This window comes from Stigmatopora argus, chromosome 7 (genome assembly GCF_051989625.1).
Source record: "Stigmatopora argus isolate UIUO_Sarg chromosome 7, RoL_Sarg_1.0, whole genome shotgun sequence".
In the NCBI taxonomy this organism is placed as follows: domain Eukaryota; kingdom Metazoa; phylum Chordata; class Actinopteri; order Syngnathiformes; family Syngnathidae; genus Stigmatopora; species Stigmatopora argus.
In genome coordinates, this window is record NC_135393.1 from 17,394,680 (window position 1) to 17,422,522 (window position 27,843).

Here is a 27,843-nt window from a genome sequence, read left to right on the forward strand (position 1 = left end):
GGTGATGGGCACTCGCACAAAAAAAAACACTCAAAAGTGCGTGAAAGCGATCATAAGGAACGCGTCTTACCATCAAACTCAGTGTGCGTCCCAGCTAAAGTGAAGATGACGACTGTCTGTCTTCCTCTGCCTACTTTCTTGCGATCCGTGTCCCCCCCTCCCCTAAAGCTGGCTTCCCAGGTCCGTTCCTTCTACTCTCTAGTCCGGCGAGAAAGTGGACCCTCAGCCCCGCGACTCGTGTGTGTGCGTGCGCTTCTCCGGACAGAGATGCTCAATGACATGGAGACACACACATTCACATGCACACACAAACACGTACACGTACACGCACATGCGCTTGTTTCCTCTCTCTCTCTCTTTCTTTCTCTCGCTCCTTCTATCTCACACATACACCTCCTCAGCTCAGGGGAAAGGAGGCGGGGGCAAAAGGGAGAGGGGGTGGAGGGATGGATGGTGGGGGGAGGTAAGGGGTGGAGGGTCCTGCTGCCTCATTACCATGTTTGCTGGGAGCGTCTCGGAGAGTCCCCCCGGTGGGACTGTCCCGACATAGACTCACATATGCAGCTTGTAGGGAAAAATATTGCGATCAAGTAATACATGATGGGCTTTTTTTGAAAAAGAGGCCATTTTTGGGGGGGGGGTATGGAGGGGAGATTTTTTTAGGGGAGACCCAATGGAGGTGAGATGTGGAAAGGTAGAAGACGGTTTGGTTTATTGGTTGTCATTGACAGTTTATCAATTAATAAAGTATAAAATATGAAGTTGAGATATGGAGGCATCACTATGGATGTAAAGGGATGCTGACGTCCAATGCATTGGAAGTGGGAGAGAAGGGGGGGTCGGTCAGGGGTAAATTTTGGGGGGTGAAATTGATTGGGGCGTTTAAATAAATGGATGGAGTCTCAAAAACATGTTTTCTTCCAAATAAAATATATAAAGAGTTTCTTTTTTAAAGCTGTCAAATTTTTTTACATTAAAATTGGACACATTTAGAGTCAATAGACATGTTTCATAACCAAAATGCACAAATCTACTGACATTATACCTATTAAAATACCCCAAACACAATCAAAACATTAAAAAAAATATCATCTCCAGATTTGTTTTGCATCAAATTTACCCTATTATTTCTCCTTAAGAAAATATATTTTTAAACACGCCTTGTCCTTAACAATGTCCATTTCACAAGCCTATCTATCCAGCCCAAAAGAACCCCCATCACACACAAAAAAAAAAATCAATAGACATATTCTACGACAAAATCCTCCGCCTTTGTTTGACTTTGCGCGACTCTAATGAGAGACTAATGGAACGCCGGCAGTCTGCCACTAGCGCGCACACATGGCCCCCCCTCACCCCCCGCAGAGGCCCTCGAATTTTAATTAAGAAAAAAATGAGGAAGAGGTTCCATTTTAGCCAAATTGGTCCCCACAGCAGCAGTAGCAGTCAAAAAATGAGGGGGGGGGGCACACTCACACACACGGCCGAGAACTACACATGCTAGGTCGCGTCTTAAAGTCTCACTATCCGGGATTTTACATGCTAAAATCTTGTCAAAGAGTATTCAAAAGTAAAGTATCAAGACTCACACAGATTTATAGCAATTGAAATTGTACCCCAAAAAACGTCAGCGGACTTAAAGAACAATGATGTCTTCAGGGAAACGTGTGTACTCGTTGTGTTTACCGTGTGACGAGTTGCAATACGAAATTTGAATTGTAATCGATTTTGATGAGATTTTATCGTAAAAGCTCAAAAGCACAGAGAGAAGAAAATTAACCTCGCATCTTCTGAATATTAAATATCAACCCTCGATTTTACAAACATGGCGACGCTAGCTAAATCCTTTATTCACTACAGCAGCTAGCCCGCATGCTAACTTTCCAACACTTTTTTTTAAAACTGAACTTTACCCCTAAAAAAGACCCAATTTCATTGGCCATATGCCATTTGCCAGAAGACCAGAATACATAGCAGCTTGATTGGACAGAAAATTTGAAAAAAAAGGCTGACATCGGCAGCGTTGGAGCAATTTCCTCCACAACACGGAGAGAAAATTTGGAAAAAAGGGCTTACATCGGCAGTGTTGGAGCAATTTCTTCCTACATAAGACATATTAAGCATTTTGCGATAAAACAATTGCAACGCTGGCCGCTAATGAAACTAAACGGAAGAAAACGCAGTGTGCGAAGAAGCCGTCAATCTGTGACATCACTCGTTAGCAACTCTGGCTAACAGCCAAATGGAAGTAAACCAGTTTTTTTGCTGTATTTTACAAAGAAAAGGACTACGGTGAGTGGTTCTACAACTGTCAATAGAAATGTGTTAATTAGTGCTACGCTAAGCATCAAAATAATCTAAAACAAGGGTGTCAGACTCGGGTTGGTTCGCGGGCCGCTTTAACGTCAAGTTGATTTCACGTGGGCCGGACCATTTTAGATATCATATTTAGATTTTTTTTAATAAATGGATTAAAAGAACTGCATTAAAAGCTCTGAATATTCCATTTTTATAGATCTAAAACATTGTTTATTTTAGCTTTTTTAAAATATATTTTTAGATTTTACAAAATTATTTTTGAACTAAAAACACAGAAAAAATGGATTAAAAAATTACAATTATTGATTTAAAAGGGGGAAAATCAGGAAATTTAATATAAATCTATACTCTTCATTTTAATTTGATCCTAAAACAGAAAGTCGGCACTCATGATTTACTTTCCTGGGCCACACAAAATGATGCGGCGGGCCAGATTTGGCCCCCGGGCCGCCACTTTGACACGTGATCTAAAATGTATCAGGAAATTCCAAAATATGTATATATATACACTTATATTTTTACGACAAACATTGGTAAAGCTAACGCCATGTCCAAACCAAAAGTTCAACTTTCACATAGAAACATCTCAAACAAGATATAATGCAATTTTTTGATCACACTGACGTTTTTTGATCACACTCACGTCGCTAATCGTCAAAGTCAAACAACTTCTGGTAACATAACTTATTGTTGATATGTTGAATAATGTGTTTTCTGGGCTCTTCCTAAACGACAATAACGGTTAGCGTAGCATCTTTTTATGGGGGTAGGAAATTAGGTACCACTAGGTGGCAGTGCGACTGTGAGCGCAAATGGTTGTCGGTCTATGAATGTCGGTCTATTTATGCCGGAATTCGGGTTACGGGAACGGAACTGGTTCGTAACTGGCGGACTTGAAGTGGAGTTTCCGGTACATGACTAAAAATCGATGGCGATGAAACGCAATCCGTACCGTGCGGAACTGACGTTAATAAGACAAAGCGACATGACGGACGCCGCCATTTCTCCAGAAATACTCCCGCCAAAGGCCACCAGAAGCCCCCCCGGGAGGAAAGGGTCCATGACCGACGCCGTATAATTAACTAGAGCCTCGGCTACGGATCAATTACCAGACAAGCAAGTGATAGGCCAATCAATGGAAGATCATCAGCCTCGTTATCAGTGTTGCAACTCATTAGAGCAAAAGTGAGGTGGGAAGAAAGGCAGATGACGTGGGGGGGGGGGGGGGTTGTGAGGTCGCTTGGGTGGCTTTTGTGCGTGTGTGTGTGTGTGGGTGTGTTGGTGGCAGCGAGAAAAGTCAGCGCGTAGCCCCGGATCGATGCCAGAGTGGCCGCGAGGTTAACACTCTGCCACCGCGTCTTTATTCCCCCGACGCGGGTACGCAAACATGACGCTAACGCTGCTGTCAAAAACACGTCAATGTTCGTTTGCTAATTCACAGCTGCCAAATGCGACCAATCTTCCGTAGTTTACTATGCCGGTCTTTGCGACTGAATACGTATTTTGTATCAAAACTATTGAAATCACATACAAAATCAAGCAATGTTTTTTTAAGCAATTTACATGAAAAAAAACTAAAACGTTTTGGTCTATGGGTTGCCATTTTAACTCAGTTCGTATCGCAATGTCATGTTCTGAATAAGTTTTGCGTTTTGAAAGTGGGTTGTGGGGGGTGCTGGAGCCGATCCAGCCAACCATGGGAACCAGGTAGGGGATAGACAGATTCAGCCAATCACTGGGCACAAGAAGACAAACAACCAATCGCACGTAGCAAGGGGAAATTTAAGAGTTTTCAACCAGGTAGCCTAGCATGTTTTTGGGAAACCGGAGTACCCGGTAAAACCCACGCAAGCCTGGGGAGAGCATCAAAACTATAAAAATCACACACAAAATCAAGCAATGTTTTTTTCCAGCAATTTACATGAAAAAAAACTAAAAATGTAAGAAAGTTTTGGTTTTTGGGTCGCCATTTTAACTCATTTCGAATCGCAATGTCATATCCTGAATAAGTTTTGCGTTTTGAAAGTGGGTTGTGGGGGTGCTGGAGCCTATCCCAGCCAACTATGAGCACCAGGCAGGGGATAGCCTGATTGGTTGGCCAGCCAATCGCAGAGCAGAAGGAGACAAACAACCAATCGCTAGTAGCTAAGAGCAATTTAGCATGTCCAACAATGTAGCCTAGCATGTTTTTGGAATGTAAGAGTACCCGGTTAAACCCACGCAAGCCTGTGGAGAACATGCAAACACCACACACCTGGGTTCAAACCCTCGACCCCAGAACTGCGAGGCCAACACGCTAACCACTTTTTCACTGTGATTATTTCTTAAACTTCCGAACTAATTCTCGCATAAACCCCCACCTCCGAAACATTCACTTTAGAATTTCCCAAACTATGAGTGCTTTTAAAGTCAAAAATACCCAAAAGAAGTTTTTTTATGATACTACATTATTAAAAGAGTCCCAAAAAATCCAATCAAAACGAACGTCCTCGATGCCACCCGACAAATAACCATGAACGAACCGAATATTGGCGATCGCTGTCAAAAAAAAGTCCTTAAAGAGAGCGATCATGTGTCCACGTGTCATTACGAGGAGACCTTGGGGTGCCCCCGCCGCCGCTCTGCCCGCAATCACAAGCAAAATGGCGTCATGTGATGTCCTTTGGCTCCGTCGGCAAACAGTGACACTTCTATCCCGGTGCCATCTGATCGACACGCCGCGCCCCGTCACATGGTCGCCGCCGATTTACGTCCCCGGGGGGCACGGATCGGGTCACCGGCAGTAGCAGCCCTGAGCCGTGTGTGCTCTCGCTCCGTGAACTCGCCGTCACACCCGGACATTTTCCTTTAATTTGGAGGGGCGGGGCAAAATGTGGTCCAACAACCCGCATTTGAAACTAACGTTTAGCCATTCGGGTAAAAGATAATGGCGGTTTTGCTTATTGGAAATGTGATGCGTTCACTTGGAATAGTTTTTTTTTGTGTCTGATGTTGTTGTTGCTTTTGTTCCGCTTTCGGCTATATGGAATAAGTTTGGCCATTTTTTAGAAACGATTATTTTGAACATTGACGATTTGTGCGATCCGTTGATGAAATCAATGTAAATTATCACCCAAAATACTGCAAAAAATAATAATAAATAATATGAAAGGAACTGTATATAGTTCTATATACAGAGCAAGAAATAATATTTCTATAGATAATCAATCAATTTGCTTTTTTGACGATTATAGAGGGCCAATATTTTTTGGAAAACTTATTATCATATTTTTTAATGGATACAATTAAGGGAAAAATGAAAATAATATTGGCTGTGTTAGAACATTTACTATTAAGAGCACGAGTTAGAAAAAAAAGTAGTACTCTGTCAATAATGTGAAATGAAAACAAATTTTTGCTCCTTTTTTTAGTTAACATATTATAAAATAGAGTCAAATCAAATTCCAGCCCCCGTCTTATGAGAATAAACAGCAAAAAAGTGAATAAATTAAAAAAAGTTGAAAAACTAAGACAACATTTCCACTTTAAAATTAGAAAAATAATATTAATAATGCATTCATCAATTAACTATTGCAGTAACGACATTGGCCCTAAAATACACCTTCAGCATGGTTTAAAATAATAAAATAATCGTTTAGTATGGCCCTACAAAGTATATATTTTTTAAACTGACAGTAAGAATGTTTAAAGACATTCTCTCAACTTTTCGCTCGACTCGAAACATGATAATGAGGATAAGACAACGCGAAAAGAGTTGGAATTCCGTCACTTGGCGGAGGCGCGCCTATCTGACGACCACCCTCCCAGCGCCTCCCCCCAATTGGAATCTCCCCTCCACTCACACTTGGATAACTCCCCCCCCCCTCCTAATCATCTCCACCCTCATTTAGTAGCGGCGCTTTCTCCTCTCCTCAGCTCATCAGACAGGCCTCAGACCTCATCACCTCATGGCCGCCTCGCCTCGCCTCCATCCGCCCTCGCCGGCGTCCTCTCCCACTGACCCGTGCTCGCCCCCCAGTCACAGGGCCTTGTGTCTCTACCTGCCAGGCTCCCTGACAGCCCCCCGTCCCTCCCGAGAGGAGACCGCCCGACCATCCGGAACGCTGCCGTGGCAACCCCTGCCAACCCCCCCCCCCCCACACACACCCCCTCCTCACCCTCCCAGCTCGAAAACCACAGAGAATTGGACAAAGTGCTTCTTTCAACTTTTCTTTCTTTCTCATTATTTCTCGTTCGGGCGGATGAACGGTTATGGCGTCGGACTCGCAGTTCTGGGTTCAAATCCAGGTCGGTCCACCTGTCTGGAGTTTGCATTTTCTACCCGGGGCCTGCGTGGGTTTTCTGCTTTCTTCCCATATTCCAAAAACATGCATGGTAGGATGATTGGACACACTAAATCACAGGTGTCAAAGTGGCGGCCTGGGGGCCAAATCTGGCCCGCTGCATCATTTTGTGTGGCCCAGGAAAGTAAATCATGAGTGCCGACTTTCTGTTTTAGGATCAAATTAAAATATAATAAAGTATAGATGTATATTAAATTTCCTGATTTCCCCCTTTTAAATCAATAATTGTCATTTTTTTAATCCATTTTTACTCTGTTTTTAGTTCAAAAATCATTTTGTAAAATCTAAAAATATATTTAAAAAAAGCTAAAATAAACATTGTTTTAGATCTATAAAAACTGAATATTCAGGGCTTTTAATCCACTTTTAATCCATTTATAATTTAAAAAATCTAAATATCATATCTACAATGGTCCGGCCCACGTGAAATCAAGTTGACGTTAACGCGGCCCGCGAACCAAGCCGAGTCTGACACCCTTGCTCTAAATTATCCCTAGTTTGTTTGTCTCTTTGTGCCCTGTGATTGGCTGGCCACAAATTCACCCCCTGGTGCTCAAAATCAGCTGGGCTAGGCTCCAGCACCCCTCATATTTCAATCTGACTAGCTAGCATGTTTTGATGACATGGGAGGAAACCGGAGCACCCAGAGAAAACCCACGCAACCCCAGGGAAAACATGCAAACTTCACACAATGACGACCCACCCGGGAATCGAACCCCCGACCCCAGAACTGCGCACCCAACCCGCTTTTAGACTTCATTTTCAATCGAGACTGACGAAACCCCGCAAAAGACACCTGCAAACTCCAAATTCCTGCCGATTGCGTCGTTTTCTTTCCGCCGCGCGGGGGGTGCGGTGGGCAACCAGCTGTGCTCCGTAGTGAGCTGGTGAAGTAATGGGAACCGCGTATTAAATATTCCCCCCCGCCCCGCTAACTGTGAGGAAGAAGGAAGTCCGCGAATGCTTTTGATAACCGAAATGACCTCACGCGAGCCGGAAAAAAATAATTTAAAAAAAAATTGGAGGCAGTACTGAAGGGATGGGGGGGGGGGGGGGGGCAACATGTGGGCGACATTAGGGGTCCGAGTATTTATTTACGGCACCCACGACAAGGAACATAACCGCGAACGAGACGACAAACACGCTAGCGACTTCGCGATGTTGCTATAAAATTTTATGTCGCGGAAAAGAGTCGCGGCTTGATTTACGGAACGTTCAAATAAAAACAGACGTTCCGCTTCGGGGGTGTTTTGGTTTACAGTTTGTAGTCGGTCGAGTCAAAGTGGATTGGACGTCCGTGCCCGTCGTTTGAAGGAGAAAAGATGGAATCTTAACGTAAAAGTCGAGTGTTCGACACAATCATGGTTTGGCCATCAGGTTTCAATTACGGGAGAGCCAGCGTGGGTTAAGTGAACATCAAGTGGTATTAAAATATATAGGAGGTCAGTGGCAGGGAGAGGCTTTGTTGAAAGCTCTCGTTTATTAACACGCGCTCGCCATTATTGCGAGTGCGTTTGGCTTGGAGCGTCCGATCGGAATTGACGTTCAAACAGGGCGCTTTCTACGTCGTTCATGGAATAATTTGGAAAGATAAGCCTCGAAACGTGAACCTTAAAATAAAATAAAATATGTGAGCTCATGCTAAAGGCTAAAAAAAAGTACAAGCCTCATATTTCCTGTAGCTACATGCTAACCACCTTCTCACAAAAAGGCAAAAAAAACCTCAAACCATCTGAAAGTGAGCACCAAAAAGATCCAATCAAAACCAAAACGTTAAACCACATCAATGAATTCAATAATAAAAATCACATTAATAAACTAGAATATTTACTGAAACGATGAAAAGATCTAAATCAGATGATATCATGAAATTGGTGGAGTCAAGGGTTCGATCCCAGGTGGGTCCCCTCTCTGTGTGCAGTTTGTATGTTGTTGCCGGGCTTACGTGGGTTTTCTCTGGGTACTCCAGTTTCCTCCCACACCCCCAAATAATGTGCATGCTAGGTTAGCTGGTTGAACACTAAATTTCCATGAAGATATAAGTGATTGGTTGTTTTTCTCCTTGTGTCTTGCGATTGGTTTGCCATCGGTTGTGGGTAGTTGGCTGGGATAAGCTCCAGCACCCCCCGCGACCCTTATGAGGATAAGCAGTTTGAATAATGAACGAATTAATCATGTAATTGGTGTGTGAAAAATCTGTGATCAAAGCTATGTGTTTGTTTGTGCTCTGCGATCATAATAGTTGGCTGGGATAGGCTCCAGCACCCCCCGCGACCCTTATGAAGATAAGCAATTTGAAGAATGAGTGAATTAATCATGTAATTGGTGTGCGAAAATCTGTCATCAAAGCTAAAAGTGATTGTTTGTGCTCTGTGATCAGGGTAGTTGACTGGGATGGGCTGCGGCACCCCCCGGATAAGTGTTTCATAAAATGAATGAATCTTTTAACTGGAGTGTAAAAATCCGCGACAGTGGGACTTAAAAAGACTGAAATAAAGAATTGGGAGCTGTTTGAATGTCTATAAATCGACTATAAGAAAAGCTGTCAATTATTCGATTACCCGCACATCCCTAGAGGCGACAGGCATGAAGGGGCCGTGAATGGACGACTCGAGGGGGGGGCAGGGAGGGACGGCGGGCGAAGGGGACGAAGCCAACGGCTAAATTATTAACTTCACTTTGAGACGCACATATGCGGCGAGAGGGTAAAAGCATTAGAGCATTTAGCCCCCTGAATGCACCCGACAAGTCGGCTACAAGCAAAGCCGCGTCAAAATCATCAAACCGGGCCCGAGGCTCTTAAAATTTTTACGCCCCGTCTTGAAGGGACGCCGCCCGGCCCCGGAGGCTTTCCCGGAGTGAGTGGCCCTGTCATCGCGGCCGTCGTCGACGATAAATAAGTAACGACGCTAAGCGGCGGCGGCGCCGCCGTCGAACTCGGCTGTGAACATTGGCCAAAACGACGGCGGCGGGAGGGGGGGCGACCGTCGCTGGGGGTGTGCCGAAGTCGCCCTTGGCTCACTTAGGGTGCGCCTGGCCTCCATTTCCCGAGAACGCCGACATCTTTAATTTGCCACATCAGGAGACTGGGACGACGGGCCAGTTAGCTTCTTTTGGACTCCCGCGTCCACGTTAAGACGGACCGGAGGGGGAAAGGAAGGAGGGATTACGCAAGGGCTGAATGACGGTGATAAGGCGTTGGATTGAAGTGCGCTGGTAATTAGGGCTGGGCGATATGTCTGTCCTCAAGTACTGCAAAGTCAGCAGGTTTACAATACAATTGAATTAGGCGATTTTGTCATTGGAAAAGTGGAATAAATGCAGGAAATCAACAAAGTTGGTTCTGAGATTGAGGGTTCCATCCCTGTGCTCGTGTGGGTTTGCTCCGGGTACTCCGGATTCCTCCCGCATTCCAAAAGCATGCTCTAAATCAGGGGTGTCAAACTCAGTTTGGTTTCGTGCTAACTAAATGTCACGAATACACGATCGACTCACAGGATTGGACACTGAGCACCGTCAATTGTATTGAAGATGAGGCAGTTAGAAATTGAATAGAAATTAGAATTGAAGTTGGAAATTAGAAATTTCCCGAATACGGGATGAATAGTTATCTAATCTAATCTAACCTAATCTAATCTAACCTAATCTAAGATAAAATAAGATAAGATAAAATAAGATAAAATAAGATAAGATAAAATAAGATAAAATACGATAAGATAAAATAAGATAAAATAAACTAAGATAAAACAAGATAAGATAAAATAAGATAAGGTAAGATGAGATGAAATAAGATAAGATATAAAAAGCTAAGATAAAATAAAATAAGATAAGATATAAAAAACTAAGATAACATAAAATAAGATAAAATAAACTAAGATAAAACAAACTAAGATAAAATAAGATAAGATAAAATAAGATATAAAAAACTAAGATAAAATAAACAAAGATAAGATAAAATAATCTAATCTAAAATAAACTAAGATAAACTAAGATACACTAAGATAAACTAAGATACACTAAGATACACTAAGATACACTAAGATACACTAAGATACACTAAGATACACTAAGATAAAAAAGATAAATTAAGATAAACTAATCTAATCTAATGTAATCTAATCTAATGTAATCTAATCTAATGTTATCGAATCTAATCTAGAGCAAATTGGACATTTATCGTGGTCAATGTGTTACGTATTTGTCATTTTAGTGTACTTTAGGGTCACTTTTTGTTCCATTTTGGATCATTTGCTCTTAATTTGGAGGGACTTTGCTGATATTTGGCCATTTCCAGGTGACTTCCTGTTGGTTTGGGGGCATTTTAACCTTCCTTATTAACTCTTAGGCTGCCATTGAAAGTGCCGTTTTGAAAGCAGGGGCGAATGACGAAAAACATTTCTACTTTTGCGGCGCCCTAGTCGACAAAAGCATTTAATTCTGCACCTACAAACTGCCACGACCCAGCGGGCCGCACGTTTGACACCCCCCGGTGTGGATGAACCACGACACGATGGCAACCTGACGTGAAACTCCGCAAAAAAAGCCTTCGTTTTCCGCGCACGTCGGTGCGCGTGCGGCCAAGCTCGCGGCGAGGCCGTCTAATTGCGAGTGGAGACTCCTTTAATTAACACGCAGAGAGGGTCTCGGGGGGGACGCGGGGGTGCTTCAGGAAGCGCGCATGTGTGACGGGTTCCTTCGCTGCCAACCTGCGGGACGCTAATCAGAGCCTTTTAAGTCGTGCCATGCTAGCGCCGGAGGATTCGCATAAAACACCATTTTACTTCTTTATCTTTAATCCCGGACAAAAAAACACGAGACGAGCGAAGAGGCCTGTTCATGTCGGGAGAACGAAACAACAAATGTCCGGTCCAAATGGATTGGTCATCTTTTTAAGGATGTCCAAATGGCTTATTTTTGCATTCGATCTGATTCGAGATTGGTTGTTTTTAGCATTTAGCATGTGTTGCCTTCATTATAAAGCTTTTAATTTGACATGTATTCCTTTTCTGAAACTGTTTTAGCCTCACTAGGTTTGCGGGGGTGCCGGAGCCTATCCCACGAGGCAGGAGGGACACCCTGAATTGGTGGCTAGCCAATCGCAGGGCAAAATAAGACAAGTAACCAATCACTCGTAGCTAGGGGCAATTTAGGTTCTTCAATTAGCTTAGCATGCATGTTTTGGGAATGTGGGAGGAAATTGGAGTACCAGAGAAAAACCACGCAAAACCGCGAAGGACATCCACATAGGTGGACCGACCTGGATTTGAACCCAGAACCCCAGAACTGTGAGGCCGACACGCTAGCCTTAATCTGATATAGTTGTTTTTTATTTTTTTGGCCAATATGGCTGAACATCTTGAGTTGCCGACCCCTGGCTTCGTTGTATTCGGGTATTTTAGTAGAAGCCAAGTAAATTTAAAAGAAAAAAAATAGCATTAAAATCCGCCCACCAGATGACATTTTTGGATCTAGCGATGAGTCGAAAAATCGATTTTTGGGGGGTTGGGGGCGCAATCCTCCAAAGACCAGAGGTGGCGCTATACTGACATTGAAGGCCTTCCACCGGAGCTCATCAGTCAGTCGTCAAGTGTCCTAAAAGACGGCGGTGGCAACAATTTGGCATGGCTACTTCCTATTTGGAAAGCAGTAATTATTCATTAGAAGAGCGATGCCTTCCAGGGGCGCAAGATTGATACGCTTTGATATGCGCTGCGCTGTAATCCGTCTTTGGCAGCCGCTCCAAATTGGCAGGCAGGAGCAAAAAGAGAATGTTGAGCTATTTTAAAAGCCAAAATGAACAAGATGAATGACAATGAAAAGCCGTTATAACCTCCGTTTCAAACCCCGACTGCAGAGTGACGCCCTACATTCCAAATCCTAAACTTCCCGGTGTGACCCAAAATATATTTTATCCCCTTTTATTTTTACGCGTAAAGTCAAATTTACCGATTTTACACGCCGCCAGCGTCTGACAGTTCAAATGGTTCGGGCGTCTATGGGTGTCAATGGCAGCCAATGAGTTAATATGGTGAATTTTAGGCAATAACTCGCATTAAAAATCAAGAAAATTGGGATAATTATGTTAAAATGGGAATCAATTATTAACTTAAAATTTCTAACTTGTCATCTGCATGCGCAGAAAATTGTATATATTTTTTAAAAACTTTCTAACAGCAACTTGGTATAATAAAAATAATTTGGAAGTATTATAATAAAAGGGCGGCTAAGTGGTTAGCGGGTCGGCCTCACAGTTCTTGGTTCGAATCCAGGTCACTCCACCTGTGTGGAACTTGTATGTGATCTCCTTGGGCCCGTGTGGGTTTTCTCCGGGTACTCCGGTTTCCTCCCACATCCCAAAAATGTTCATGCTAGGCTAATTTAGCCCTCGAAATTGCCCCTAGCTACGAGTGATTGGTTATTTGTCTCCTCGTGTACTGCGATTGGCTGGCCACCAATTCAGGCCTCGTACCCGAAGTTAGCTGGGATAAACTCCGACACCCCCGCGACCCTTGTGCGGACAAAGCGGTTCAGAAAATGAATGAATATAATTTAAAAAATGAGGGAATAAAAAAGCCAACATATACATTTTTGCATAACTAAAATTTTCAGGATGAAAAATGGGAGTCTTATGCTAATTTTTATCGTATTTTCAGATATCTTATCATTTCACTAAACTCAATCCAAAAAGTAAAATATTGTTTCGTTTCAGTCGAGCGGCTCACGTTTCTGCACTCCTACTTAAAAAAAATGATTAAAAAAATGCAAAGTATTTTGTGCCAATAAGCATTCCAAGAAATGCTTTCTTTCCAAAGGCAATCTAGCGTTCATTAAAAGTCACTTGTGGTTGACTCTTGACCTTGGTGGCACGTTCCGAGCTCTTTTCGTCTAACCGACCTGTCAGATGACGCCTTATTTATTTGAAGCCTTCAGCTTCAATTTTCCCACCGGTCGGTCCGGTCGCCCGCCGCTAGGAACTTATTTTGCCGGGGACGCCGCGGTCCAAATGGCACGGCAGGAATTCGCAAACAGGGGGAGGAGGCTCTTTTTATGGGAGTGGGGGTGCTGGGTCGTGGCGAAAATCAAGGTTACGGAGACGGAGGGGCGCGGGCACGCTTGCCAAAAAGGGGCCGGCGCAATCTGGGGTCCTTCTGTTGACGGGCCGGGCTCGGACTCACGGGATGGGAATGTTGAGGCCTCGCCGCCCGCCAACGCGGAAAGCGTTTGAAGACGGGGGAAACTCTGGCCGCCGTCACTCGTCGCTTTTACGTGGGAAGGTGGGGAAAAAATGCGGGACGTATAGCTTTCTCCCGGGTTGCAAGGGAGATTCATTAAATTGGGACGGAGGTTTTTAACGACAAGGGGAATTAAGTAGTGGTTGACGCCAAGCTAAATGGTTTGCAATTGCCTAAACGTGCCACAAGAGGGAAGCAACTTGCTTTTTTAGTCGACAACGCCTAACTGTGGAGCTCCTCGTCACTTCTACAAAGTTCATCAGGTGCGAAACGGTATGAATGCAAGGTTAAAAAACGGGGAACGATGATTTTTTTTGTGATGAGTTACCGTATTTTCACAACTATAAGGCGCACTTAAAAGTCTTAAATTTTCTCCAAAATAGACAGGGCGCCTTATAATCCAGTGCGCTTTATGTATGGACCAATACTAAAATTGTACCAATACTGACACTGCGCCTTTAAATGTGATGCGCCATATAGTCGTGAAAATACAGTATGTTATCAGTTTGCGTAAATATCACGAGATGTTTACTGTTATATTGTTCTGGACTTTACATTATGATTACGAAAAATATTGTTTTTTCAAAATGTGTTCTATTTATTTAAAAAAAATTCAAATAAGAGACAAAAATCATTTTTAAAATTTACCAAAACATAATTTTTGAAAAATAAATAAATATTAAATATTTTCGACCTTGTATTCAATTCAAATTTATTCAGAGTTTAGTATAATTTTTTTAAAGACTGTCTTTGGTATTTCTCTTTAAAACTATATAATTATTTCTTTTAAATAAAATTGACTAAGAAAAATAGATAAATGTTTGTCCCCTTTTTAATGACACAAAGGTTTTTATTTTTAAAACCTTGCCAAACAATTCCAACAAAATAGTAGTCAATTACTTCGATCAATTAGCCGTCAATTCATTTCTTAATCTTATCAGATTAAATTTGCTTCTTTAATCACATAAATAAATATGTGTCTCAGCTAGACAAAATAATTTGGTTTAGAAAACAACCCTGTTTCAAAACAACCCCTAAAACTGAAAAAAATCTTGTTTTAGGGCACAACACAACCTTGCCACCATATTTTAAAACTTTAACCGATACCCCAACATCAGAAATATTATCCTATCACAACAAAGGCGGCCATCTTTAACCCCCCTATTCAAGACTTTCCCAATCAAACGTGCCCCGAAACGGTTCACGGCCACGCGTACATTTTACATTCCGGACCAACAGCCGGCGTGTACCCCAAAGGAAGTGGGGGGGCCCAAAAGAGTTTCCCCCTATCTTCTGGGGACTCATGCGAAAGTAATTACGTCCAGAAAGACAGCAAGTGAAAGTGAGAACGAGAAAAAGCGGCTGGCTTGGATGGTATATTCCGTTTTGGCCCAGAGTGAGAAGCTTAGCGCTAATTGCTTCCATATAGAAGACATCTTAACATCACACACACAAATACACACATTGGCGTGTAAAAAAGTCACCCTTTCATACTTTTTTTTTAAAAAGCCACCGTTCCAAAATGCAAAAATGTAAGTGACTGGGAACAGCTGCACGAGGAAGAAGACAAGACAAGTTGTTACCTGCGTCAGGGCGTCACATCGCCCTCCAAAAATAAGTCCGTACTGTTCATTTTTGCTTCGCCAAGTGCCCCTGAAACCAGCCAATTTCTTCACAGATGCACGGTGGACTAAGTAGGAGTGCCAGAAAGCAAAAAAAAGAAAGAAAATATACCAGTACTCATACCACTTAGTGGTACATCTATTAGGGGGGCTTGCTAGGGGGGAAGAAAATCTGTTTTATCACTGTCGGATGGATACAGGGGTTAAAGTGGAAAGAAATATGGGAGTAAAACTAGACTAAACATTGGGTGTATTGCTGAGGTGGTATTTAAATGCTTAATTCAGTTTTTAAAAGATTATTTGTTATAGCAAAATATAGTTTTTTTTTTTTTAAATACAATATACTTGTGTAAATTGATTTTTTTAATAAATATAGATTGCCCAGCACTACTTACTTGCCCCCTCAACTTATAGACGTAATTTTTTGGCTCATGTACAATATCAATATTTGCTACACAATTGTGGCGTACTTTACCAAACAAATGAAAGCTAAATTAAGTATTATAGTAAAATATTTTATAGTAAAATATTTTTTAAAATAAAAATACAATATACTTGCTCTTGTTTATTTGTCTTGTCAGTTTCTAGTTGGGGAAAGCGGAAAAATTAGGGGGGGGGCAATGTCTAAACTGATTTTTTTAATAAATATATATATATATATATATATATATATATATATATATATATATATATATATATATATATATATATATATTGCCCAGCACTACTTACACTCCCCTCAACTTATAGACGTAATTTTTTGGCTCATGTACAATATCAAAATTTGCTACAAATTGTGGCGTACTTTACCAAACAAATGATATATATATATATATATATATATATATATAAATAAATATATATATATATATATATATATATATATATATATATATATATATATATATATATATATATATATATATATATAAATATATATATATATACACATATAAAATATATATATATATACACATATATATATATATATATATCAACTTAGACGTAATTTTTGGCTCACGTACAATATCAAAATTTGCTACAAATTGTGGCGTACTTTACCAAACAAATGAAAGCTAAATGAAGTATAATAAAACAAATACAAATATAAATGCACTAGTTATAGCCCTCAATAAGACTATAAAGTTGCAATTTTTTCTTGGAATTTCATAGCAATGACATCTCGCATGCCATTGACACCAATTCATACGGGTTGGAGAAATGGTTTAGTCACCAAAGCCAAGCACTCTGAAACAAGCCCAGGAATTCCAAGGAGTGTTTGTTTGAGTCCACCCGTGCCCTAAGCGAGGTGAAATCAGGTGCCGTCTTTTTTGTCGCATGACTCGGCACGATTGGGATGATGCTAATCCCTCCCTGCAAGGTACACCGCCAGAACAAACCAAGCGAGGAGAAGGGCAGAGACCAGGACCAGACAAGTAGGATTGCGGGAAAAAAACAAAAAGGTTGAGAACAGGTTGACGACACCAGCTGGAACAAAACCACGTCAAGTGCTGTCATGACTTTGTTTACTTGAGACCAAATCACGAGTTTTAGGAGTCAAGACTCTTCTGGAAGTCACCAAAAGAAAATATAAGATGAACAAGATGAAGCCCAATACTGACACCATGACTACTAAGTTTATTTTAAATCGAGTCTGAAACCGAGAGGAGTCAAGTCCATAACCAAGACCAGGATTGACCAGGATTTAGGGAATCAAGTCCAAAATCAATCATGGGATGGGTCTTCTCTTAAAGATGCAAGGACTAACATTTATGATAAGCATTTCAGATATAGTGAGCCCAACCCAAGTCAACATTTTAAGACTTTTTAGTCTTTTGGAAGTCGAGTCCAAGAATAAGAGCAAAACTGGGTCTTTTGGGAGTCAAGTTGCAGACTCAGTCTTAATTTTTCATTTTAATCCAAGACCAAGATGGTGTCTTTTGGGAGACAAGTTGAAAATCCAAAAGGAGAACAACAACATCGACACTTTGGGGTGTAGAGTCCAAGACCAAAATCAAGGCTAAAAGTCTAGCTCAAGGGTGTCAGACTCGGGTTGGTTCGTGGGCCGCTTTAACGTCAACTTGATTTCACGTTTTAGATATAATATCTAGATTTTTTTTTTTTTTAAATGGATTAAAAGAACTGGATTAAAAGCCCTGAATATTCATTTTTTTTATAGATCTAAAAAAATGTTTATTTTAGCTTTTTTAAATATATTTTTAGATTTTACAAAATGATTTTTGAACTAAAAACACAGAAAAAAGTGGATTAAAAAATACAATTATTGATTTAAAAGGGGCACATTCAGGAAATTTAATATACATCTATACTCTTCATTTTAATTTGATCCTAAAACAGAAAGTCGGCACTCATGATTTACTTTCCCGGGCCACACAAAATGATGCGGCGGGCCAGATTTGGCCCCCGGGCCGCCACTTTGACACAAGTGGTCTAGCTTAAATCACACCAAGATCAAAACTAAAACAATACCTAGACCTAGTTTAAAGCAAGTCTAGTTCCAAGCCAACACTGGGATAAATCCTCAGACTTCAGGGAGTCCATAACAAAGACTAACATTTTGGGAGTCAAGTCCAGAAGCAAGGAAATGGAGTCAAGACCACAATCAAGGCCAATGGAGGAAAAAATCCAGAGTCATTTAGAAGCCAAGGCCAAGACTGAGAGCAATTCCAAGATCTTTGAGAGTCGAGGCTCAATTGAGACCTTCAACATGCAAACAGACGAATCAGTAAATACAGTCAAAACGACATGTTACGTTACCAAACGCTGTCCCAGATAAACGTTTTCAGTAACCCACAGATGTGCATCAGTTCAGCCAATGAAAGGCGAATAAATTGGTGTCACTTTCTCAATGCAAAACAGACTCCTCCCCTAACCATATATATTCCCTGCCTGTAAAATAGCCCCGTTTATAGACGTCATTAAAAAAAACGAATGAAGCTGACAGCACATAAAGCTTAAAAATATGCCTGGAGTGAGAATTCATCATTTAAAAAGCCGTATCTCGTTGGCAAATGACTTTTAAGCGCTTTAGTGGGTGTAAACGGTCACCGTGGCCAGCCAATCGGAGGGCACCATGACACAAACAATCAATCACACTCATATCTAAGAACAATTTCGATTATTTAACCAGCTAGCCCACCACGCATGTGTGGGAGGAAACCAGAAAACATGCAAAGTCCACACGAGAAGGGCCGGAATTGAACCCTCGATCAGAAAACTGCGAGGCAGACCTACTAACCATTTATTTTTTTAAATACAGTATTTTCACAACTATTTGGCGCATCGTATTTTTTGCCACAGTGTCAATAACGAGTGCTATTTCTGTATTTTACACACACAAAGGACGCACCGTTTTTAAAGACGCAGCCAGGCATGGCATATATATATATATATATATATATATATATATATATATATATATATATATATATATATATATATATATATATAATATATGGAACTGTAATAGCGCTGTCTACGGAAGCAGCCCCAGACGCTATTTCCGGTGCGCAGTGACTGCTGGGATATATCGTCCTTTTGTCAATAAACCCAGGTTGACGGCTGTGATAACTTTGCACTAATAGTATCAATATACTACAACGGCGAACACATTAATTTGGTGCTACATGCACCAAATGCACGCTACACCTGCATGCTAAAAACACGTTTTTAAAAAGGCAACGGAAGCAAGACTGAGTTCGGTTGTACTTTATTTCGCCATTTTACAATGCACTCGCGTCGTCATCACCCACAAAACCAACAAAACTCCTCATTTTCTGTGTCCGAATCGAACAATTGTCCATCGAAAACGCTGAGTTTAATACGTTCGTCCAAGCGGCCACAAACCATTCGCAAATAGTTACGCTAGCTAGTAGCTAGCGTAACTATTCCAAGGCTGTCTTCCATGGTTCGCAACTGTGTTGATGCCGATCGCCAGGCCACAATCCATTGGGTGTATTGACAAAAAAAAAACTATATATCCCAACAGTCACTGCGCAGTACTTTATCTACGGGAAAATAGTAGAGTCGGGGGCTGCTTGCCGTAGTTGTCCTATTGACTGATTTATTTTATTTTATCGTGATAACAATTTTAGTATTGGTCCATATATAAAGCGCACTGGATTATAAGGCGCCCTGTCTAATTTGGAGAAAATTTAAGACTTTTATGTGCGCCTTATAGTCGTAAATACAGTGTATTTTCTCTATTCTGTCCACGCAACCAAGCTAAAAGCCCACCTTGGCGGCCCATTCTAACCCCTCCCCCCCCCCCGGTCGCAAGAAACGCACGGCGTGGGCCGCGGCCTCATCGAAGCCGGAGCCACGCGGGACGACTCCCGAAAGATTGCCGTGAGTGGTTTTGCGTGTGCGGGCGTCCTGGCGGAGTGGCTGTCACCGTATCAGCCAGATAAGGCGGCGTGCGGCAGCCGTTGGCGGTAATGATGCTGGGACCACTGAGGCGAGTTTAGGGGAGGGTGCCGTTTCCTGCTGATCTCATCACAACACGGTCGCACAACAACCTCTTTGCACACCAAAGACACCCGCGCACAAACAAACACTCTTGAACAGAAGTACTGGGGAGATTTGCTTTCAAGATGGACTTGGGAAAGTCTTGTACTGTAAATAGGTATACATACACTCACATATAAAAATATTTATGTGTATACCGTGTCCGTTAGAATACATTAGAAGACTAAAGTGTCCATGCGGCATTTTAGCTGTAAATTTTCTATTCGCACGTGACCAATAAATTTGCTGTATTTTATGTTCACTCATATTTTGATAGTGATTGGCATGAAATCGATTGCAAATATGTGAGTATTCGTGGTAAATGAAAATTAAATGACAATTTTAAAAATCTAAAAATACTAAAAAACAGTATTCATCTTAAAAAACTAATAATAATACTACTAAAAAACAGTATTCATCTTAAAAAACTACTACTAATAATAATAATAATAATTTATTTTTTTTATTTTTTTATTATTTTTATTTTAATTTATTTATTTATTGTATTTCATTTTATTTTTTTAATTCTTGTTATAATTTTTTTAAATTGTATTTATTAAAATATATATATATATCTTTTTTTTAATAAATACAATTTAAAAAAATTATAATAAGAATTTTATATATATATATATATATATATACACACACACTCATGTACATGAGGGACACTAAATGTATTTTATTTTAAATTAACCCGGCCAACTTTGCGTAGAAAATTAACACTATTTTTTTTTTAAGAAATGTGTTTACAATATGGAAATTAAATTAATATTAGTAATTATTCATTGTAATAATTAGTCACACAGTCATACAAATGTATCATATTCATGAATTTAGCTTAACATTTTTTCCTTCCCTGACAAAAAAACATCAATATCTTACAAATCTATAAACGCATTCTATTTTGTTGTCTTTTTTGTCCCATTAAAAGTTTAGAATTTTAATTTGCCGGCATTTAATTGGGCTTTGAATGGTTCGGCAGAATCAAATGTTGGTTGAAGAGAAGATGGATTTAAAAAAAGTTTTTAAAAAAAGGCAACAACGCAATGACACATTTGATTTTGTTATTTTGTTTGTTGTTTGACAGCGCAAGTGATGTAATCAATCTAAACTGATTTTCAGGAGAAATTCTCCTTCCGTCAACCATTGAACTGTGAAAGAGCACAAGTGGGTGGTTCCTGCGGCGCCCTACTTGGCTCCATCCACACGTTTGGCAGCCACTCCAAGGAGATACAAAAGCAGGTTCAAAACCGACACGTATCAAATCTTTCCCGGTATGAAAAAAAACAAAAAAAACACACACACATACACACAAACCCAAAACCCACAATGCACTTTATGCGTGGAATTTGGAAGTGCGTGCGCTTCCTCGCGTTAGCCATGACAAAAAGGATGTGGCGAGTGGTCGAAGGAATGATACAACACAAAACTCGGGTGTCCCGTGCCTAACCCCAAACCGCTTCTCTTTCCGCCAGGTTTTGCGGTGCGAGGCGTCGGGACGCCCGCCATCCCCACAGCGCCGCCTACGTCGAAAACCCGCGCCGCTACGCGCCATGTATGTTTACGGAGCTCGTGTACACGAACGCCTCGCCACAATCAAAGAGAGGGCAAGGCCACCGTCCAAGAACGTAATGTAACGTACACGCGTAATGTCAATATCTGTCCAAGACAGAAAATAAATGTTGTCAATTCATTTACATATACAAAGAAAGAATGTATCTGAAAAGGGAAAATGACCAAGGCTAGATTATCTGCAACCATTGGGGGGCCTTGAAGGAAGACGACTGCAGTATTGACTCAAAGGCTGCCAATTTTTTTTAATCCCTCCCACTTCAAAATGTCACTGAGGTGGCACAAAATATAGAATTGAAATTGCCCCCCAAAAATAAATAAAATAGCGATAAAATTGCTAGTCAGGTCCACAATACAGACGTAGTTTACGGTATTTACTAGCGGTAGATAGAACTAGTCGTACCAGGACAGGTCTCAAATCCGATTGGGGATGTCCAATCATATGAGTTGATCACTTTTAGACGTCCACTCCAAATGGATTGGACGTCTAGAGCCATCAATTGCAGACGTGATTTAGTTTTGCCTTTCAAAAAACTTGGAATCAAAGTATCATTACACTATTGCGTTGACAGAAACAACGCAGCCAAAAAGTGTAACTGGCACTGAAAACTAACGTAATGAGCGGCTAACTGCTAGCATGCTAAGACAAACGACAATCGAATTATACTCAGCGACCGACGTAGTGGGTGGCTAACTGCTAGCACGCTAAGACAATCGAATTAAGACTCAGCAACTGACAGTGAGTGGCTAACCGCTAGCACGGTAACACAAACGACAATGGAATTATACTCAGCGACTGCCGTAATGAGCAGCTAACCGCTAGCACGCTAAAACAAACGACAATCGAATTATTCTCAGCGACGGACGTAGTGAGTGGCTAACCGCTAGCACGCTAAGACAAACGACAATCGAATTATACTCAGCGGCTAACCGCTAGTACGCCAAGACAAACGACAATTGAATTATTCTCAGCGACTGACATAGTGAGCGGCTAACCGTTAGCACGCTAAGAAAATCGACAATTGAATTATACTCAGTGACTGACGTAGTGAGCGGCTAACTGCTAGCACGCTAAACCAAAAGACAATGGAATTATCCTCAGCGGCTAACCGCTACCATGCTAAAACAAACGACAATCGAATTATACTCAGCGACTGACGTAGTGAGCGGCTAACCGCTAGCTGCTAAGACAAACGACAATGGAATCATACTCAGCGGCTAACCGCTAGCACGCTAAGACAAACGACAATCGAATTTTTCCCTCGTTTCAAGAAAAAACCCTTTTCTAAGATTTACAAATTGCCTAACCATAAATTATTTTAATGTGTAAACACGGAGCGTGTCACGTTCAAGTACAACTCCAAAAGAGAAACCAAACAACTGTCCCCGACTCTGCAAATTAATTAAAAAAAAAACCCTTCACAAATGGCCACCCTACACAACGTTCTCTCATTTCAACAACTACATCCATTTGTCTATTCACAACCAACATATAAAAAAAGGATAAAGCCAAACATCGAGGTCAAGAGCCTATCTTTTGTACATCTTTGCCTTAATTCGCTTTCCCTCGTGTTGCTCAAACGCAACCGACGACAAAAGTACGTGAAAAAGAAATTAACCGAGGTCGCCCAGGGCAACTCGTCTCATGCTAGCAGCTACAACAAACACGCTCTCCACTAAAGGCCGCGGTCGAACGCGACTTTTACGTTTGCTAAACAAGTTCCCGAGACTAGAAAGTAACAAAATACCCGCGTCGGAAGAGCGACGCTCCGAACAGAGCTCCGCGCCACGCGTAATAATCCTTTCCATTAACCCGCGACGAAGCGCGAGACCCGCGAGACCTTTCATTCATCGCCGCCTCTCGCGTCTGCACTTTTCGCGTTTATTGGGGACTCTACTTGTGACACCGGCCGCTCGGCAAGGACGCTTTTCACGGCGCGGGCGTAAGCAAAACAGGTCGCGAGGGCGCGCGAAAACATTTGCCGCGATTCAACCATTAGTCGCCCCGCGCCGGCGGGATAAAAGCGACCCCTGCGCGGAACTTTTTCGAAGGGAGTCGAAGAAACGTGGAGGGCAGAGGAAGAGACCATGGAAAAAAAAAAGCTCACTTCGGCGGCACAAAGGCGCTTTTGGCGAGAAACGAACGCTGGTGGCTCTAGTGAAAGCATGTCACGTCCTAATGAAAGGGGAACGCACGCAAAAGGAGCGCAGGTAGCAATTATTGTCGAGAGGCCATTAAGGGTGGCTTCTTTAGACCCACACGCAAGACGACTAATGGATAACATCCAAAAATCCTTTTCTATATACTCGCTAGGGTTTTTTTTTATCAACAAAATCGACAAAAAAAACATTACATGTCTTGAAGACGATGTTCTTTTATGAAGCTTTGACCTCTCGGGTATACGGACCAGACACAATTCGGTAAAATTAGTCGACGGGGGCTAGAAAAGGGAGTTAGTATTTAAAATGTGTTGAATTGGATTGTGATAACGTTTTTTTAAACTATATTTACTATAGTGGTGGTTTATAGCAAGTGTTTTTTATAGTTTGATTTTTGACAGCAAAAAAAAATGGGTTGAATACCATTGAGTTGAATATGGCCCGCACAAGAAGCTTGAGTTGGCAAAATGACACAATTCGGTAAAAATTAGTCGACGGGGGCTAGAAAAGGCAGTTAGTATTTAAAATGTGTTGAATTGGATTGTGATAACGTTTTTTTTTAACTATATTTACTATAGTGGTGGTTTATAGCAAGTGTTTTTTATAGTTTGATTTTTGACAGCAAAAAAAAATGGGTTGAATACCATTGAGTTGAATATGGCCCGCACAAGAAGCTTGAGTTGGCAAAATGACACAATTCGGTAAATTAGTCGACGGGGGCTAGAAAAGGCAGCTTTTAGTATTTAAAATATGTTGAATTGGATTGTGATAACGTTTTTTTCCCTACTATATTTACTATAGTGGTGGTTTATAGCAAGTGTTTTTTTAGTCTGATTTTTGACAGCAAAAAAATGGGTTAAACCAGCGGTGTCCAAACTTCAAATCATGAACGTTGATTAGAATACGGCTCGCACAAGAAGCTTGAGTTGGCAAATTGACACAATTCGGTAAAATTAGTCGACGGGGGCTAGAAAAGGCAGTTGGTATTTAAAATGTGTTGAATTGGATTGTGATAATGTTTTTTTCCTACTATATTTACTACAGTGGTGGGTTATAGCAAGTGTTTTTTATAGTTTGATTTTTGACAGCAAAAAAAAATGGGTTGAATACCATTGAGTTGAATATGGCCCGCAAAAGAAGCTTGAGTTGCCAAAATGACACAATTCGGTAAATTAGTAGACGGGGGTTAAAAAAGGTAGCTTTTAATATTTAAAATGTGTTGAATTGGATTGTGATAACATTTTTTTCTACTATATTTACTATAGTGGTGGTTTATAGCAAGTGTTTTTTACAGTTAGATTTTTGACAGCAAAAAAATGGGTTCAACCCAGTGGTGTCCAAATTTCAAATGATGAACATTGAGTTGAATATGGCCCGCACAAGAAGCTTCAGTTGGCAAAATGACACAATTCGGTAAAATTAGTCGACGGGGGCTAGAAAAGGCAGTTAGTATTTAAAATGCGTTAAATTTGATTGCTATAACGTTTGTTCTACTATAGTTACTATAGTGGTGGTTTATAGAAAGTGATTTTTATAGTTTTTGACAGCAAAAAAAAATTGGTTAAAAATCATTGAGATGAATATGGCTCGCACAAGAAGCTTGAGTTTGCAAAATGTCTCATTTCAAGGGAAAGACTGTTACAGAAAATCTTAATAATGAAAAATAATTAGCTGACTTCTTCATAATAAAGGCGGCTACCCAAACTAGCTTCTGGTAGTCTTAAAAACTCCCTCAAGGCGGCAAATAAAGGCAAACATTTCCTGACTCATTTTCTCTGAAAAGAAAGCACATGTTTGGGCAATGCCATTTTTTTTAGTAAGTCCCGCATGTGCCCGATTCCAGCTAACTGTCCCAATCTCCGCTAACATAACCACAAACATCGACTACACCCCACGCTAAGCGTATACATTTATTTGATCTATGCTATAGGAATTAGCATTTCATAGCGCGGTTAGCCTTGGGCATGGCTGTTGGCATCTTCCATATTACTAAAGACGTGCAAGGAGAATGATTTCATGTGTTTTGTGAGTGACATTCGAGAAGGTGTGCGTGCGTGTTAGCGCTTGTTAGCGAGGCGTCATCTAGCAACATGAAAATAAGCTTACCTTTGGTGAAGAAGCCACGTGGATGACATGGAAAAGAAAAAAGAAACAAAGAAAGGTTAATTTTGAACCTTGTGATCATGATTATGTACTGTTGTCAAGTATTTCATGTTTAAACTTGTAAGCTAACATAGCTAGCCGCGAAACCCATTTCAATATAGGTCTCAAAATGTCTTTAAAAACAAAAAAAATGATACTTTTGGATATCATACTTGGCACAATCGGGATGCAAATGAGGAAGTGAGAGTTTCTGGGGTAAGAGTTTATTTAGAATACACTTAGAGCAAGGGTGTCAAGACTCGGGTTGGTTCGCGGGCCGCTTTAACGTCAACTTGATTTCACGTGGGCCGGACCATTTTAGATATAATATTTAGATATATTTTTTTATAAATGGATTAAATGAACTGGATTAAATATTCAGTTTTTATAGATCTAAAGCAATGTTTATTTTAGCTTTTTATATATTTTTAGATTTTACAAAATGATTTTTGCAACTAAAATCACAGAAAAAATGGATTAAAAAATAGCAATAATTGATTTAAAAGGGGGAAAATTATGAAATTTAATATACATCTATACTTTTCATTTTAATTTGATCCTAAAACAGGAAGTCGGCACTCATGATTTACTTTCCCGGGCCACACAAAATGATGCGGCGGGCCAGATTTGGCCCCCGGGCCGCCACTTTGACATATGTGACTGAGAGACTTTAAAAAGGAAATTGCTAGCATAAGCACATTGCTTCTAGAGGTCATTAGGCTGACCCTGATTAATAATGTCATTGGGATAATTAGATTTTTTGTGTTGAAAAATGAATGCTTTCACCACTGGAAAAAAAAAGTGATTTTTATTGGCATACATTTTTTTCCACGATGACAATGTGAGGTTACCCGCAGGTAACAAAGGGTTAACATGGAGGCGCCTGTTTTTTTTTGGGGGGGGGGGGAAGACAACCTCGCTTTCAAATGAGCTGTGCACCCGCTCTTGTGGCGGTAATGGGAAAATTGCAGCAGAGAGGAAGGACACACGCAATTAGAATCTGGCGAGTGGCTCTGCGGTGGGTGGGTGGATAGAGTTAGACGGAGGGGGGGGGGGGGGTGGTCTTCCAGAAGAAGAGCCCCCTTAGGAGACCCGAGCGATTTAGCCGAAAAGCTGTCTCTTTGTGAGCATTCCTCGCCGGGTGACAGCGGCCCAGATGTCAATCAAATTAGCGGCCATTTGCGACTGATTTGCCCGTGTCGTTGGCAATATCGCCCGGCCGCGTCTGACGGGCGAGCGCCGAGGAGTCGCTCCTTCCCCGTGAATGTCATCGGCCCACTTACGCCGCCGCGTTCCGTCGGGACGGAAGCGAGCGAAGAGGAGGAGGAGGAGGAGATCTTCGCTTCCGCCCGGCGCCCGGCGAACGCATGCAAATGGGTTGCCCGCGTCGGGGGAGACCTTGGCTCGCCTTTTAATGGAGTTGGGGGCAAAACTCATTTTGTAGCATGCACGCACACAACGGGACCATCATATCACTGCATGTGTGTGTGTGTGTGTGTGGATATATTTAATATTGCCAGTCCCTCACAATAGAAAAATCTTTACCAGTGCCTATCAAAAGGTATCAAAAGGTACGCTTTTCGCCGACAGTTGATAATAATTGGGGTGGACCTAGTTCGGGATTTATAGTCTACATTAACCGCGATATTCGAGGGATTACTGTAGTTGTGTTTCGTGCTTTTAGTTGAAAATAAGATAATAAATAAACTAACTTTTTAGCGTTCTCTCAGCAATAATTTTAAGTAAAAAAACTTTTTCTTGTATCTTTAAAAAAAAAAAAAAAAAATAGATGAGATAACTTTATTCATCCTGTATTCGGGAAATTTCACTGTCACAGTGGCAAGAGGGTGAGAATACAGACACAGTAAAAGACATTTTAGACCTAAATAAATAGGTATTATATATAGATAGATATAGATAGAT

General features: G+C 41.1%; 1 protein-coding gene across 3 annotated transcripts in view; it reads right to left on the reverse strand.

Annotated features, from left to right (window-relative positions):
* The window catches only part of bnc2 (basonuclin zinc finger protein 2), a 187,370-nt gene that overhangs the window by 110,271 nt on the left and 49,256 nt on the right, over window positions 1-27,843 (reverse strand). The window contains exon 1 of one of the 3 annotated variants that reach the window (XM_077604765.1): window positions 71-282. The exons of the other annotated variants lie outside the window; for them this stretch is intronic. Within the exon in view, the coding sequence (XP_077460891.1) occupies window positions 71-73 (3 nt within the window). The 5' untranslated portion in view covers window positions 74-282. Of the gene's footprint in view, window positions 1-70; window positions 283-27,843 lie in introns of those variants that run through there. 3 annotated transcript variants of the gene reach the window in all.